Source organism: Perissodus microlepis, chromosome 17 (genome assembly GCF_051167445.1).
Source record: "Perissodus microlepis isolate ML-2025 ecotype Zambia chromosome 17, ASM5116744v1, whole genome shotgun sequence".
NCBI classification, from domain to species: Eukaryota; Metazoa; Chordata; class Actinopteri; order Cichliformes; family Cichlidae; genus Perissodus; species Perissodus microlepis.
Genome location: NC_140477.1, coordinates 10,213,823 through 10,228,970, shown reverse-complemented (window position 1 = coordinate 10,228,970; position 15,148 = coordinate 10,213,823). Strand labels below are relative to the sequence as shown.

At 37.8% G+C, this 15,148-nt stretch overlaps 1 protein-coding gene across 2 annotated transcripts; it reads left to right on the top strand.

Moving 5' to 3' along the window:
* Nucleotides 1-869: 869 nt before the first annotated feature.
* napepld (N-acyl phosphatidylethanolamine phospholipase D) lies at nucleotides 870-11,769 on the top strand. 2 transcript variants are annotated; one of them, XM_084909476.1, is made up of 10 exons: nucleotides 870-1,106; nucleotides 3,780-3,867; nucleotides 5,076-5,180; nucleotides 5,962-6,102; nucleotides 6,653-6,877; nucleotides 6,969-7,072; nucleotides 7,199-7,364; nucleotides 7,569-7,717; nucleotides 8,090-8,204; nucleotides 10,446-11,769. In XM_084909476.1, exons 1-10 carry the CDS (start codon nucleotides 967-969, stop codon nucleotides 10,575-10,577), a joined length of 1,365 nt encoding a protein of 454 aa, XP_084765602.1. In that variant the 5' UTR covers nucleotides 870-966; the 3' UTR covers nucleotides 10,578-11,769. The 2 variants fall into 2 exon arrangements, with proteins under 2 accessions (XP_084765602.1, XP_084765603.1); XM_084909477.1 differs by lacking the exon at nucleotides 870-1,106 and adding an exon at nucleotides 1,928-2,250.
* The last annotated feature ends 3,379 nt before the right edge of the window (nucleotides 11,770-15,148 follow it).

The window sequence follows — 15,148 nt, the reverse complement described above, 5'->3', positions numbered from 1 at the left end:
CCAGTCTTTTTCCTGTAGATGAATTATGAACTCTGACCTGGCTTCTTTTGTGACATCCTGGATGTTCTTTTGGGGTAATTTTGGTGGGTCAGCCACTCCAGGGAAGGTTCACCACTGTTCCAAGTTTTCTCTGTTTGTGGATTATGGCTCTCACTGTGGTTCACTAGAGTGCCAAAGCCTTAGAAATGGCTTTGTAACCCTTTCCAGAATGATGGATGTCAATGACTTTTTCTCATCTATTCTTGAGTTTCTTTAGATCAGCATGATGTGTTTCTTTTTGAGAATCTTTGCTTTGTCAGACAGTTTTAAGTGTTTAGTAATTCACCTGGTCTGGCAGTAATCAGGCAACTGCAACCAGTTTTTCAACATCGTGGTTAATTACATTTTATTCATGATTTAACAAGTAGGACAGTTACTTTTTGACATATCCTGTAGGTCTGGATAGCTTTTCCTTTAATAAATTAATTCATCATTTAAAAACTGCAGTTTATGTCTATCTAAGATTACAATTTATTTGGTGACCAGTGCTATGTTGTACAATCCATATTCAGGGATTCAGCTTTTAGGGTTGTCAAGTAATGCAGTAAATGAAGTGTAACTATTATTTATAGTTTCCGCACAAACTAATTTTTAGATTATGGCAAAAAAACAAGAACAACACTGAATACATTTTTAATTCATTCAGCCACAATTGGGTTTTTAGTTAATGCATTTTCAGATGAGCAGATCCAAAGTTTAATTTCAAAACCAACTTGAAATTAAATTGTTTGAAATAATCTTAAAGGTCTCGAGTTTGTTTAAAATCAGCGAGATTCTGATTTCCGAAAGTCAGTGAAAGCAACTAACAGGAAGTTCTCACAGCCCTCGCAGTCCGGACACTAAACCCCGGCTGTGCATAACTTTGTATCCTCTGGCTGTTTTCTCCGAAAACTGCCAAGTAATTATGGTCAGATACAAAGGCCTGCAATGGAAACAGTATTGTCCAAGTCTGGACTGTTGTGTTTGGTATGTAGTTGTAAGTTTAATAGGGTTAAGACGCGACTGAATTTAGTGGGTTTCCTTGGGTTACATTCCCTTCAGGTGTCCATCAGGTGGAGGAACTCGAGGTAAGTTAAGTCGTATATAAACTACACAAAGACTCTTTTAAACAGTCCTGCTGGGAACCCTACAGTCACATAGTCCGCTGCTGTGTCCGGGTCTCAGTCGTCATTTCAAACCGTTTTCTTCGTTATACTATCTTAAAAATATTCAAATTCTCGGTTATCTTACATGAACTAGAACCAGTGACACAGAGACAGATGGGGCTCCTGCACTGCTGCTACAACTGTGGAAAATCCCAAATGAAAAGCAGTGTCTTTAATTAAAGACGGCATCACTCAAGTTACAAAATTTAATGTAGAGAATATTCCCTTTATTGTGCAGCTATATACCTGTCACACAACTAAATAGCTCTCTCACTCACTCACTCACTCACACACACACACACACACACACACACACACACAAGAGAGACAGTCAAATCTGTATCTACTTTGTTTATTCAACTTTTCAACATTTCTTCCTGTTAAAAGGGAGTTTTTTCCTCCCCACCGTCGCCAAAGCACTCGCTAATAGGGGGTCATATGATTGTTGGGGTTTTCTCTGTATGTATTATTGTGGGGTATACCTTACAATATAAAGCACCTTGAGGCGACTGTTGTTCTGATTTTGCGCTGAATAAATAAAATTGTATTGAAATTGAATGATTTTATTACTTTTGGTTTGGCTGAGGTATAATAATTAAAATAATAATAATTACTAGTAACATTGCCGGTGGAATCAATGTTTAAAATACTTATTTAAAAATATTTTTCTTTTTTAAAAATATAGTTTATTACAGCGGTTTTCTCCTTCATAAAATATCCCACAACCGCGGCGAGAGTTTGTCGCGTCACGTGATCAAAGGGTTTTTCGCACCGACGTCAGAGAAGCCGAGCTGGTACCGAGATATGGTCCGTAACCGTCCTGCTGCATTACCAAGAACTTCACATTTTTTCCTTTGAACGACGTCCTGCTAACAGCCGGCTTAACGTTTCCTGTCGATAGTCCCTCCGGGGTAATGCTGCAGTGATGTAAACTGTGCTGCAAAATGCGTGCAGCTCCTCATAAATGCTGCTCATTAAAACAGTCCGAAGCTAACGTTTATGCAGAGAACATGTCTCCTCGCTAAGGAAAGCACTGGTGGTATTCTGAGTTCAAGTTTTCGGGAAGGTAGGTGCTAGAACCTGACGTTAGACGACGCTTGTGGTATACGATAATGCTATGGTGGCCTGTTCCTAGAGTCATTGTTTTCCTTTTGAACACACTTGCTAGGCGAGTTCTCGGTAAAATACAGTGTGCAGTATTTCCTTCTTACGCTTGGTGAGGATATAATGGTTTAGTTTGCCACCTTTGCAACAGGAAACGGATAAATGTCATAATATGCTGGTTAAACTCGATCAGTTGGCAGCTGTTGTCATGTTCATAATTATTTCCTTTCACGAATTCTTAATTAATTTCACAGCAGTATATATGATTAAGTCTGTTTCTAACTTGTGTCAAGGTTATTTCTAGCATGTAGTGTCCAGTCTTTAAAGCTCACATGTGCGTTTATTCAATAGTAAAGTGATATTTCTCTTGAATTCAGGAAAAACCTGACTCGAGGTTGTGTTTGTTGTTTATACAACCATAGCAGGCATGCTGGCTAGATGCAAAGACCTGTTTTGATTGTCATCCACAGAGCCCCATTGTTAACCTGGTGTGTGTGTGTAAGTTCCATTCATGAGGCCAAGTGCATCATCAGCATGGCATGGTTTAATGTGTGGATTTCCCCACAGAGAGCAAGTGCACTTTGGTTTTTTTTGTTGCATAACTGCATTAGATGTAGTGGTTTATTTACTCAACTTCCCTCTGGGATTAATAAAGTTTCTCTGATTCTGATTATTTCTCTTTGCATAAGAGGATCCATAAAGGAAGCATTGCTGAGTGCATGATAGTGAGGGTGTATTCCAAACTCTGATAGTTGAGGATAATAGCAGGATAAGGAAGGGCTGTGATTAGACTTCTTGGCTTTCTCGCGTCTAAGTGCCTTCATAAATATATGCTTCTTTATCTGATGAAATCATTATTCACTCCAGTCACACACCCAGTCCTGTTTGAATGCTTTACGGCAAGGCAAACTCCATTTAAAGTTTAATTCTGCACCACCGTGTTTGAAGGAGACATTCACCAAAAAAATAGCAGTTTAAGGTACCCACGAGTTCTTGCATGCTGTTAAGCTTTAATGTGGTAAACAGTGGAATTACAGTGCAAATGTCTTTAGATTTGTGTGTGTCAGAACATCAGTTACTTCTCAATCGCTGTTACTCAAGACAAAAAAGCTGTCAACACACTTCTTCCTGCCAGCAAGTCGTTAATTATAAAAACAGTGGCAAGGTTTGAACAACTGAATTTAATGCACAGTGGAAGCATTTAAATGTCACGTCAGATAATAGTTTTATTTGAATACAGTAAAGCTGATCTCACTGTGCCTGATTATCATCTTTTTGTCTTATGCAAAGTGTTGTAGTTTAACTGTCTGCTGTTTGTGTGTTCTGTTATCAGTACAGTACTATCAGTGAAAGGGGCCAGGCTATAACTTGGTTGCAGTTGTGTTTATGAAATGTCTTTGTTCTCATTGTCTACTGGTATAATTGTGGTTCTGCTCGCTGTGCAGGACTTTGCAGCACTGTTGTGAAGTTAATACTGTGTTTGTGTGTCAGTGCTAGGTGTGGTTGGGGCGCTGAAGCCATGGAGAAGCCGTCATCTTCAGACAGAGCTGAGCTCGAGGAGAGAAAAGGCCTGGTGGAGGTAATGCACATTATCAGCTGCAATTAGATGGCGCCGTGGTTTAAATGGAAAGTTCACCGCAAAATGAAATATAAATGTTTTTCCTCTTGCCTGCAATCCTCTTAATACAGCACCATCACAACAAAATAGATTTGCCTTCTGTTGAATATAGTGGAAAAAGGTGGCACATGTTTACAAAGTTCTGTTTGGTAGCACTGCAAATTTGGTTGCATATTTGCTTTAGTTTTTTAGCTGGAGGTGAATATTGATAAGATTTTGTTGAAAGCGTTGGTATTCTCACATCAATCCATCCTCCGCTTGTCCAAAGTTGGGTTGCGGTGGCAGCAGGTATTAGCTTGAGCAATGTATTCTAGATGTCCTTCTCCTTAACCAGACTTTCCACTTCCTCCTGGGGTATCCCAAGGCGCTCTCCCAGGCCAGATGAGATATATGATCTCTCCAGAGGGTTCAGGGTCTACTTTGGGGTCTCCACCCAGTTGGGCTTGCCCAGGAGGTGCCAGAACCACCTCAGCTGGGTCCTTTTGACATGCAGGAGCAGCATCTCTACTCTGAGATCGCTCCACATGTCTGAGGCCCTCACCCTATCCCGAAGGCCCAGTCACCCTAGGGAAGAAACTGTTACTTTCTGATTTCAGTCTTTAGTAATTTTCTGTGTGGGGAACCAAATGAAATCCTACATAGATCTTCAGTGTAGCTGTATTATTATCTGATTGTGAACACAGTGTGGAAGCAGAGCAAGGGAAAAAAGAGACTGAGGAGTGCAGAAGCAACACTGCCATGAGTTCGATCCATTTGTTTTTCAGTGTCCAACTGTTGAGGGGAAAAAAAGGCCAGCCCTGGTAAACTTTGAAAACCGGTTTTTAATTCCCATTCCGAAACACACCTGTGCTTTTTCTTTTGACCTGCCAAATGTAATTACATGTTAAAATAGGTGCTTTGAAAAGGCTTTGCAATTACTGCTCAGGTCATTAACTCGTGAATACCGTTAAAGGGACTTCTTAGTGTTTTTAAAACTGTTGTGTAATCCTGATGTATGTGTCAGTCTTTTACGCCAGAAGAATTTGCAGACTTTAATAAAAGCACTGATTTTATTATTTTTTTCATGTTTTCTCACTACGTTCTTGTATGTTAAGTGTTTATTTTCAATTCTTAAAAATGTTTAGAAGAATTCAAGTTTACTATAGTTTCTATGTGTACTCATTGTTCAGGATGGTGGCGAGCCTAGAGGTGCTGAGGGTGGAGAGGTGGATGCTCGGACTCCAAGGAAGAGCAGCTCCTCCCGCAAAAGCTTCCGCCTGGACTACCGACTGGAGGTAAGACCCTCTATTACTGTCACCCTGCTATCTAATAAAACCCAAATCCTGAGGCTTCAGTTTCACCTCAGAGCTTCTCCGTTCTGTGAAGTCCTCCTCTCTAGTTCTGCATGTTGTGTTTTGTTACATCAGAGTTCAGCTTTTCATGTCATGGATCACACAGTGCTCTTAAATTGGTTATATCAGGTGGTTGCTGTGTCTGTATCTGCATTAGCATGCTTTAAATCTCATCTCACAGAAAGAGAAGTTTTTCTGTTGTTATTAATCATGTCAGAAAAACCTCCCTTGTTCTGTGGTGTTCCACAGGGATCATTTTTGGAACTATCCTGTTTAGCTTGTAGATGTTAACTCTTGAACAGATAATATCTAATTTATAAAAACATTTCTACAAACTGTTTGATTTCCAAGTTTTAGTTAAATAACAATTTCTACATTTCATTTCTGATGAAAGAGACTCTTACCATTGTCCCAGATAGCGCAATCCCAAGGTTCAAACAAGGCAGTAGGTTTGTGAGTTCTTCTGTTAAATCTAGCTTATGTAACCTTGGGGTAATGTTGAATAGTTCCCTTTCTTTAGGCTGTTATGTCAGGAGTGGAACTTGTTTATTTTATGTAAGGGGCATCTTTTTACTCCAAAACTCTTAATGTTAATGTTTCTTCTTTAGGCATCAGGCACTTTGTGACTTTCCTGTGAAAAATAAACTTGTATATATTATACAGCTGTAGATTCCAAAATGACTTGCTAACATAGCAAATGTGCTATTATTTACTTTTTTTGCAGGAAGAAGTGACAAAGTCGTGTCGGGACAAACATGGCCGCTGGGCTAACCCCTGGCCAACGTGGCGCTTTCCTTCCTACTCGATGCTGTTCAGGTTCCTGTTCTTAGAAAAAGATAACAGCAATGTACCTTCTAGTAAAGAGGTAGGCAATCATTACTTATAATCACAAGTTTACTATTAGCTGTTGGTTTTAATCCAAGTCGCAGTGAAGCGTCACTAATCAATGTTTTAAATGTACAGGTCTCAAGTTTATATAGAAAACAGCTGTCGGCAAAATTTAACCTCCTTGGAAATGAGTTCAGGACAAATACATCTTTACTAAGAATCACTGGCCTTTTTCATCTCACACACACACTATTTATAGGTCTTATTGGAAAACCTGCTGAGCTCAGTGAGGGCTTAACAAGCTGCTTTCACACTGCAACAGAAAAAAGGTTAACCCTTTATTAGCACAGACTCTGTTTGTTGCTATATTCAAACTTTTAAAAATAGGTGTGCTTACCAACTACTAGCAAATTCATAGGTGTAAAGTACAGTTATCGCAAAGGTGGCCTTCAGCATTAAGTAATTTGCCCCTCCTGCACCCATCTGTTTCATTCCTTCTTACATCTTACTTTGTTTGTTATTTATTTATTTTTTTTTTTTTAACTATGGATGGCCTGTTCCTCTCCCTCGTCTCTCTGTCCCTAAAGGCCCTGGATCGTGAGCTCCCTGTGATGGAGCCATACTTTGTGCAGAACCCAAACCTCTCTGGCTCTGGTCCAGGACTGAGAGTCACATGGCTGGGCCATGCCACAGTTCTGGTTGAAATCGATGGGGTGAATGTTCTGACAGATCCAATCTTCAGTCAGAGGGCATCGCCGATCCAATACATGGGACCCAAAAGATTCAGAGGTCCTCCTTGCACTGTGGAGCAGGTTCCTATATATATACATATATTTTTGTTTGTTAAATTTTTTTATTTATTCCTCCACCTTTAAGTTTCTTCTTTTACTTTCCTGCCAACAGCTTCCTAGGATTGATGCAGTGGTCATCAGTCACTCTCATTACGATCATCTGGATGCTGGATCTGTGGCCAGTCTTAATGCTCGCTTCGGAGGAGAGCTACGCTGGTACGTGAGGTGGATCAGTGGTCCACAATATTATTTCCATTCATGTCATATGTTCACTTCCCACTGTCAAACAGTGCCCTTTATTAGAAATTACATGTACCTTTTTGCATTGTGTGTGTGTGTCAGGTTCGTGCCAATGGGTTTGATGGACTGGCTGGTGAAGATGGGCTGTGAGAATGTGATGGAGCTGGACTGGTGGGAGGAGAACTGTGTCCCAGGTCATGATGATGTCACGTTTGTTTGCACACCCTCGCAGCACTGGAGCAAACGCACAGCATGGGATGATAACAAAGTAAGATAATAACAACAACAACAATATGCACATTATTGCTTAATTGTTTAATAAGATTTAGTGAAGTGACATGACCCTAAACAAGCCAACAGCAGAACTTTGTCATTTTTATAGGACAACAAATTCTGTTTAAATCTTTATCTTGAATTCAAAACAGATAAAGTTGATAAAATTCAGGTCTTTTTTTAAAAACATTTTTTCCAGTCTTTATGGAGCAGCTGGACCGTTTTGGGTCCAGACCATCGTTTCTTCTTTGCTGGCGACACTGGCTACTGTTCTTCCTTTGCGGAAATAGGACGACGCTTTGGACCATTTGACCTTGCAGCAATCCCTATCGGAGCATACCTACCCAGGTAATACACATGTGCACTTTATTAAGAACATCCTTACAATCTAATGTTTGGCCACTGAATTTGCTTTTGTAATGTACATTCGGAACACGTCTAATGATTATTTTAACATTTCTACAGACAGTACTTTGTCACAATTACAAAAAAATAAATAGTTTTCTAAATAAGTAAACATATGTGGGAAAATGATGGCACTGTAGATTCAGTTTTTATTTACTCTGTTCTAGAGGCACATTCATGTTTGAACAATAAAGTTGGTAGGTAGAGTTAATTGCAGTTAACTCTACCTCTAAGCTATTCATTTTTCCATAATGCTGTGCCTATTGTAACAAAAACAGATATCAAAGACTACTTGAATATTACTTGGTTTTTCAGAGACGTGATGAAAGGACAGCATGTAGATCCAGAGGAGGCCGTTCAGATTCACGAGGACCTTCAGGCCAGACAGTCGGTGGCCATTCACTGGGGCACCTTTGCCCTCGCGTATGAGGTAATGCCACACAAATACATTTATTTAGCTATGGATCCCTTATATATTCTTTAAATAAATATTTAAAACCTTTATGATTTGCCTTCTTTGGAAGAGTTGGAATAGAAGATCAATGGCCCTCTAATGCCTGAGATTTGCAAAGATGGAATAATCAATTCTGTAGCATCACAGAATCCACTTACCAGCTCAATGTGTTTATTAAGTTTGTGGTTTTGTTGGACTATTGACTATTCACTGGACTACTGCACAGTGAATTTAAAGATTCTTATTGTCACCATGGCATTGCCACTGTGAATACTTCAACTTTGCTTTAAAACATTGGTTATAGGGATTTAAAGTCATGATGCTATTTCCATTACTCAACGCATACCTCTTCTCATCAAAATTTGATTTTGTCCATATCTCAATATCTTCCCAAGATTAACTTCCAGTGATCACTCCTGCGTTACTGTTGTAACAGACACGTCTGAGTTGTGAGCCTCCCCTAGTCTTTTTTTTTTTTTTTTTTTTTGTTCCCTCTAACCCCATTTCTTTAACAAGCAAACACATGTTTATATTTGTGCTTTGGTCATGCTTAATGTTCACATGTGTTTTTGCTCTATATCTTTTGACTTATTTGAGCTACCCTACTAAGTCCTGGTGTACTAAATAGAGGACATCCTGGGCTTTCCAATGATATGTCATGTGTTTGGGTCCCCTTTTAGCTACAAAAAGGAAGGAAATCACACAAAAAAATTAATGGGAAGATTCTTTTTTTCCTCTGTTCTCATGAGGATATAATCATTTTGAAACAAGTTTTATAATACTGACTGGTGTTTCTATTTATTTATTTTTTATAACAAAGGTTACATAATGCAGGGTATTTCAGTAGCGTTACAAGAAAACCAAAACCTTAGGACTGTAACCTTCATGTATTTATTGCAGAACTATAATAGTTTAAGTGTTGCATATACCAAATAAATTGGTAACTGTGTTAAGGTGCTGTTAGATTAGGAGGAATGAGATATTCATGGGGCTCAATTTAGTATTTTGTTACTATTATACAACCTCACTTCCAAAATTGTTGAGTCACTGTATGAAATGTAAATAAAAACAGAATGCAGTGATTTTCAGATCTCATAAACCCATATTTGATTGATAATGAAACATAAAAAATGCATCAAATGATTAGAGACATTGTACCATTCCCTGAAAGATATTGGCTCATTTTGAATTTGATGGGAGCAGCACATCTCAAAAAAATTTGGGATGGAGGCAACAAAAGCTTGATAAACTAAGTGAGACTAAAAAGAAACAGCTGGAGGAACACTTTACAGCTAATTAGGTTTATTGGCAACAGGTCACTAACATGATTGGGCATAAAAAGAACATCTTAGGGTTTCTTCAAAGTGATCTTAACCACCCTGAAAAAAAAAACTGCATTTGTAAATTATTTAAAAAATTATAAAATTGACTTAGACTTTAAATAGTACATATCATCTACAGAATTCAGATAATCTAGAGAAATCTGTGTGCAAGGGCCAAGGTTAAAAATCAGTAATGTCCTAAACACTTTGAGCCCACAGGTGTAACTGCATTAAAATTTGCATGATTCTGTCATGAAAAATCAGTGCAGGGTCTCAGGAACACTTCCTGAAACCACTCAGTGAGTACAGTTTATCATGTTATGCACAAATGTGGGCTAAATCTACATCATGAAAAGAAGTAGCCGTATAGGAACAGGCATAAGATCTTCAACAGGCTATAGCTCATTTAAAATGGACCGAGTCAGATTAGAATAATGAGACAGCATTTCTCTCCCAAAGCTGGTCTACTCATTACCCAGTCATTTATGGACTGTTTATCTTGTGGAAAGCACAGGTTTATGAGATTTGCAAATCATCATTCTCTTTTTATTTACATTTTAGAGCATTCCAATTTTTTTGTAATCGAAGGCAGTTAGTATTTGAGGTTGCAATAGACCTAAGAGCTACTCTGTGAGTGCCATATCAATGCAAGAGCTCGTTGTTTAGATAGTGTTGTGACACTATTATGTTCTGGCAACACAGTAAAACAAAGGTTTCATTGTTGAGCTGCATGAGTATTCCTGCAGCCGTCCCAGTTTAATGCAGCCTCTGTTGAAATCGAAGTGATATAAATGTAATAATCACTGAAAAATCTGCAGAACTAAACTAAAACTGAATGTGTTGGAGTTGCTGCTCAAACAATATCTTAACATGCATGTTTTCTCTTGTCATGCAGTATTACCTCGATCCACCTCTTCGACTCAGAGAGGCTTTGGAACAGAAGGGACTGAAACCAGATTGTTTCTTCACTTTGCATCATGGGGAGTCTCGCCTTATATCTGCACAGGACGAAGACGTCTTCGACTGATGTCCGCCGTTTTTGTGGCCCGTTTCTATGGATTTGTCTGTAACAAAGTGCAGTAAATTCATAACATGCAGAATCCCTGTTTTAAAAAAAAAAAAAGTTGTGATAATTGCATATGTATATGCAGCCTGTATCAACTAGAAATCAAAACTAGGCCACAATATTGAATGTTTGCACTGCCATCACATGGTCATTGGTAGGCAGTACTACCTACAGGAGCTGTTCTTCTCATGGTTCATAAATAAGCAAAAGGTATAAGATTTACTTGATCCTGGAATCTGTACTTGGTTCTGTGTAGTAGTCAGTGTGGCAAATGAAACATGGTAAAAGTATATCAAACAAATTTAGACAACTAGATTTTTAAAATTTGAAATGTATTAAAAACACCAAAAACTTTTTGTATTGCCAAACAAGTAATCTTATTTTGTGCAGCTCAGTATTTGTGAAATGCTAACTTGCATTCTAGTGTGCATTATTTTGATTGAAATTTCGTGGTGTGCACACTGCTTTACACCGAACGAGAGAAAAATTCTCTGCGGGTACAATTTTACAGATCAGAGGATCTGGTTAAAATACATCTGCTGTGCTTATATCTTAAGTAAAGTTTTCTTTCAGGATCTTAGAAGCTGTAATATGAAAGAAATACTAGAGGATAGAGGATTTTGTGGTGTAATAATATTTCAACATTGATGTTAAGTCATGCAACACTACAAAGACTTTTCTGAATGTGCTACGAGAACCCAAAATTGAGAGACGCAAAAATAGTTTATCAGAGTCTGAAACTCTCAGCGACCGAGTGCCGATAGCAAACGTGGAGCAGTGCTGTCTAGATGTAGAAGTTGAGCTGGGTTCAGCTTCGTGCCTTGCAAATATTATGCACTGCTGCAGGTTTAGACATTTGGCTTTGATGCTGTGAAACCACAGTTTCTTTCTTTGCTTATCAGTGTGATCATTTCCATTTTTACCTTTCAGTTTTTAGCTGGATGGGTTTGCGTCAAAGAGCAACAGTAGATTAGTGTTTTTGAACACAGTTGAAGCAAAATTCGGTTTTTAATGCCTGAATGTATGAACACATAACAGCACAATGTTGAGCTCATGTACTGCAGTAACAGGTTTATAAAGGTAAAAAGAAAAATGTTGTTTACATGTCACAGTGTCACTGATTTACAGAATAAATATTACTTTGCATTTAAAATGTGGTTGTTTTTTTTTCTTCTTTTTTGTTAGTAGTAAGATCTAAAAAATAAATGTGCACACTTTTCAAACATTAGTGCCCGAAGTGTTAGCATTGCAACAGGCACACTGGTAGACAAAAACAGGTGGGCATTTTCAACAGCGAGAAGTACTCTGGCGTCTTGATTCTGTATTTTTAGTGTAAAATAATACTGTGCTTCTACCACCCAAATTATTAATGTCATTTAAACAGGACAGTGTATGAAATAACACCGACAGGCTTAGAGATTGATTTAAAGCCCCCAGCAAACAGCTGCTAACTGGATATTCTTTTTCTGACCACTGTGTAAGTCCTAGCTTTGGTTGTGTGGGAAAATCCAAATTTAACTTATCGCATTTCTTCCTCATTCTGATGCTTAATTTAAAGTTAAGCAGATTAGGGCTGCCACAAACGATTATTTTGATAGTCGAATAGTCACCGATTATTTTTGCGATTAGTCGACTAATCAGAGCATGCATCCATTAGACATAAAACGTACAGTTTATTGCACCAGCATGCATCTGCTCTTATATAACTATCATTAGCTTACAGCTTTAAGTGTTTAAGGTATGTGCTAACTAAAAATAAAGGCAAGATGATCGTTTATTAAATTTGCAGATTGTTTCGGTGAAGTTTAATAAACTCCTTGCTATCTAAAATATAACAGGACACCGGAGTATATTCTCGAGCATCTCACACTTCTGATAATCAGTTGTCTGCTTGACATTTATTCAGCTGTGTAAAAACTATAACTTTAATCTCAGCCAAACCGATTTACTCAGGAATAAACGTTTATTTTGTGACCCAGAAAGAATAATAAGAGTAATATTAAAACTAACTAGCTACCGCCATTGTTGGAAACTGAGCTGGGCTGCATCATGAATTCTGGGACAGAGCTACTTCTTCTTCTTCGGGGTTTAACGGCAGCTGGCATCCTTGTACATGCAGTGCTGCCATCTTCTGTTTCAGTCCGTTATTACACTCTTAAATCCAACAACTTATTCCTGCCTCTTTTGTGATCTTACAAAGCTTCAAACGACGCCTCGACTATTAAATCAGTTGTCGACGATTTTCATAGTCGACGTAATCGTGACTAGTCGACTAATCGTGGCAGCCCTAAAGCCGATACATTCCTAAATGTACTGAGTTGCTATTTGGCTGATTAGATATTTGCTGGCATTTGAACAGGTGCACCGAAAGAAGAGTAATTTACTTTAGTCCCCTTCTTTATTCCATTTTCCATGGATATAGTTTTGAAATTCCACATTTCACTTTTTATTGACCGGGCTAAAGATTGGATTTCAGACTGAATTAAGGATTGAAAACAATTTGGTTAAAATTACTAATATGAACATAAGTTTAACAATTAAGTTCAAACGACCCAGAGCTAAATATTTGAGAAAAAAGATTTCAGGGACAGTCAAGTTTTAATTTGCCCAACAAAGGCAAGGAGGTTATTTTATAAAATATGAATTCAAACCCTTTTCCATAGCAGCACATGGCTACCCAGGGATGTCCAGTATATCCAAATGGTTCTTGGAAAAAAAATCTTGTATAACATTTTGTAATTAAGACAAATATCTAAAAACTAAAGATTTTTTTCTTTTTTTGCATTTTCATGCTGTGTTTCTTTTCCCTTTGATCGTCTACATGCACCCCCTCTACTGCTCTAGGTTTGCACCTTTCCTTCTCCTATTGGCAGATGCACATTAATACGAACGACACAAGGTGGCAGCATCTGCCTTTTCCCCCTCACCATATAGTGACGTGAAAAGTTTGAGGAGCACAACTTCAAATATGAATTCAGACAAATTGATCCCTCGTGTAAACTGAAGTTTCAACATATTCTATTTGGCCTCTCACATACCCATAAAATAAATCCAGGAAAAAAATATATTATCAATCTTCTGATTACTTTTGCCAAATTTCACATACATTGTACAAAATTTTCTCAACAGCACCCAAACATATTTGCTTTTAAAACCCTGTTTTCCAATTATCTAGAGAATCTAAAGAACAGCATTAACTCCAAAGCATGTAAAACAAGAGCTGTGTCGAATGTATAGTTTCACTTGACTTATATGTTGTTTATTTGTACCTTGAGCACCTCTTTCTTTTTTAATCGGTTATTTTGTTTGTTTGTTTTCTCCTAAAGTATATTTTTTTGTTTACGTACTTGTATTTGTATACATGACTTGTAAAAGATACTGCAAGCTGTGAAATATTTCATACTCTTTCTATAACTACATTACTATGTATTTGTTGTTCAATTGTTCAAATTAAAAAAAAGAGAGAAACGTGGAAGATGTACTTTAAAAAAAATGAATTCAGACATTGAGTGCTGGTGATTATATTCAGTAAACGCAACGTATATTAGTAGTTTAAACTACTAATATACGTTGCAAAACGCAAAATACAGTTTGTTAGCACAACTTTAACGGCTGCATTCATGCAGAAACAGGAAGTGCATGCTGCTGATTCTGATTTTGGCCCAGATGTGTAAACAAGGAAAACTCACATTAAAGGCTGTTTAGACCGACTGTAGCTGCATGACAAATGATTTACACGTGGCTTTCTGCTATTTTAAGCGGACACTAACACAATGGGAGAAGAGCTGAGATAAGAAAAAGGTACAAGATAAGGTTTGGTAAAAGATGCCAAATCTGGGAGTGGAACAAGTTTTCTATGCTTTGCTGATAAGGCTGTCTTTGATTAACATGTCCTAACATTTGACTCACACAATTTCTTCAGAGACTATTTTGATTTGACAAAAAGATGTAAAGGATTAAAAAAAAAAAAAAAAAAAAAAAAAAAAAAGCAGAATAATGTTTGTCAACTGTTGTTTGAACGCTTCAAAACTGAATGACGTTTTAGAACAAAACTGCAACTTCAGCTAGCAGTGTGTATTTTCGACACAAATCCTTATTTAAAACTGCATTTTACCAAAAGCAAAATAAGAAAAGGCCAGCAAGAACAAAAATTCACGAAACACAACGGAAGCGTTTTTAGGGCGAGAATAAGAGTAGCAAGCTAACAGTAAACGGCTAATAGCAACCATGACTCTACAATATTATATGAATCATATGATTAAAAGACACATTACCTGCTAATTTTCCCTCGCTCACAACACCAACGAATCCTCCACATCCTTAAAATGTGTCTCAGAACAATCCTTCACACGTTTTTGGATTCTGCTGCTGTTCCGTCACTCATATCTCCCCCCAAAACACTTCCGTTGTGTTTTTGTAAGGTTGTTTCTACTTCCATTTCGTTTTCCTCAACTTCCGTTCTGCGTGTTTGTATGTGTTTTTAATCTATTTCCACTGTGTTTTATGCTCTTTCGCAGCGCTTTTCTGAAGTT

Excerpts from the sequence above, each read along its gene's own strand:
- napepld (XM_084909476.1), top strand. The coding sequence starts at position 967 with ATGGAAACAGTATTGTCCAAGTCTGGACTGTTGTGTTTGGTATGTAGT. Across the intron at positions 3,868-5,075 it reads AGAGAAAAGGCCTGGTGGAG|GATGGTGGCGAGCCTAGAGG; the intron begins GTAATGCACATT and ends CTCATTGTTCAG. Across the intron at positions 8,205-10,445 it reads CCTTTGCCCTCGCGTATGAG|TATTACCTCGATCCACCTCT; the intron begins GTAATGCCACAC and ends CTTGTCATGCAG.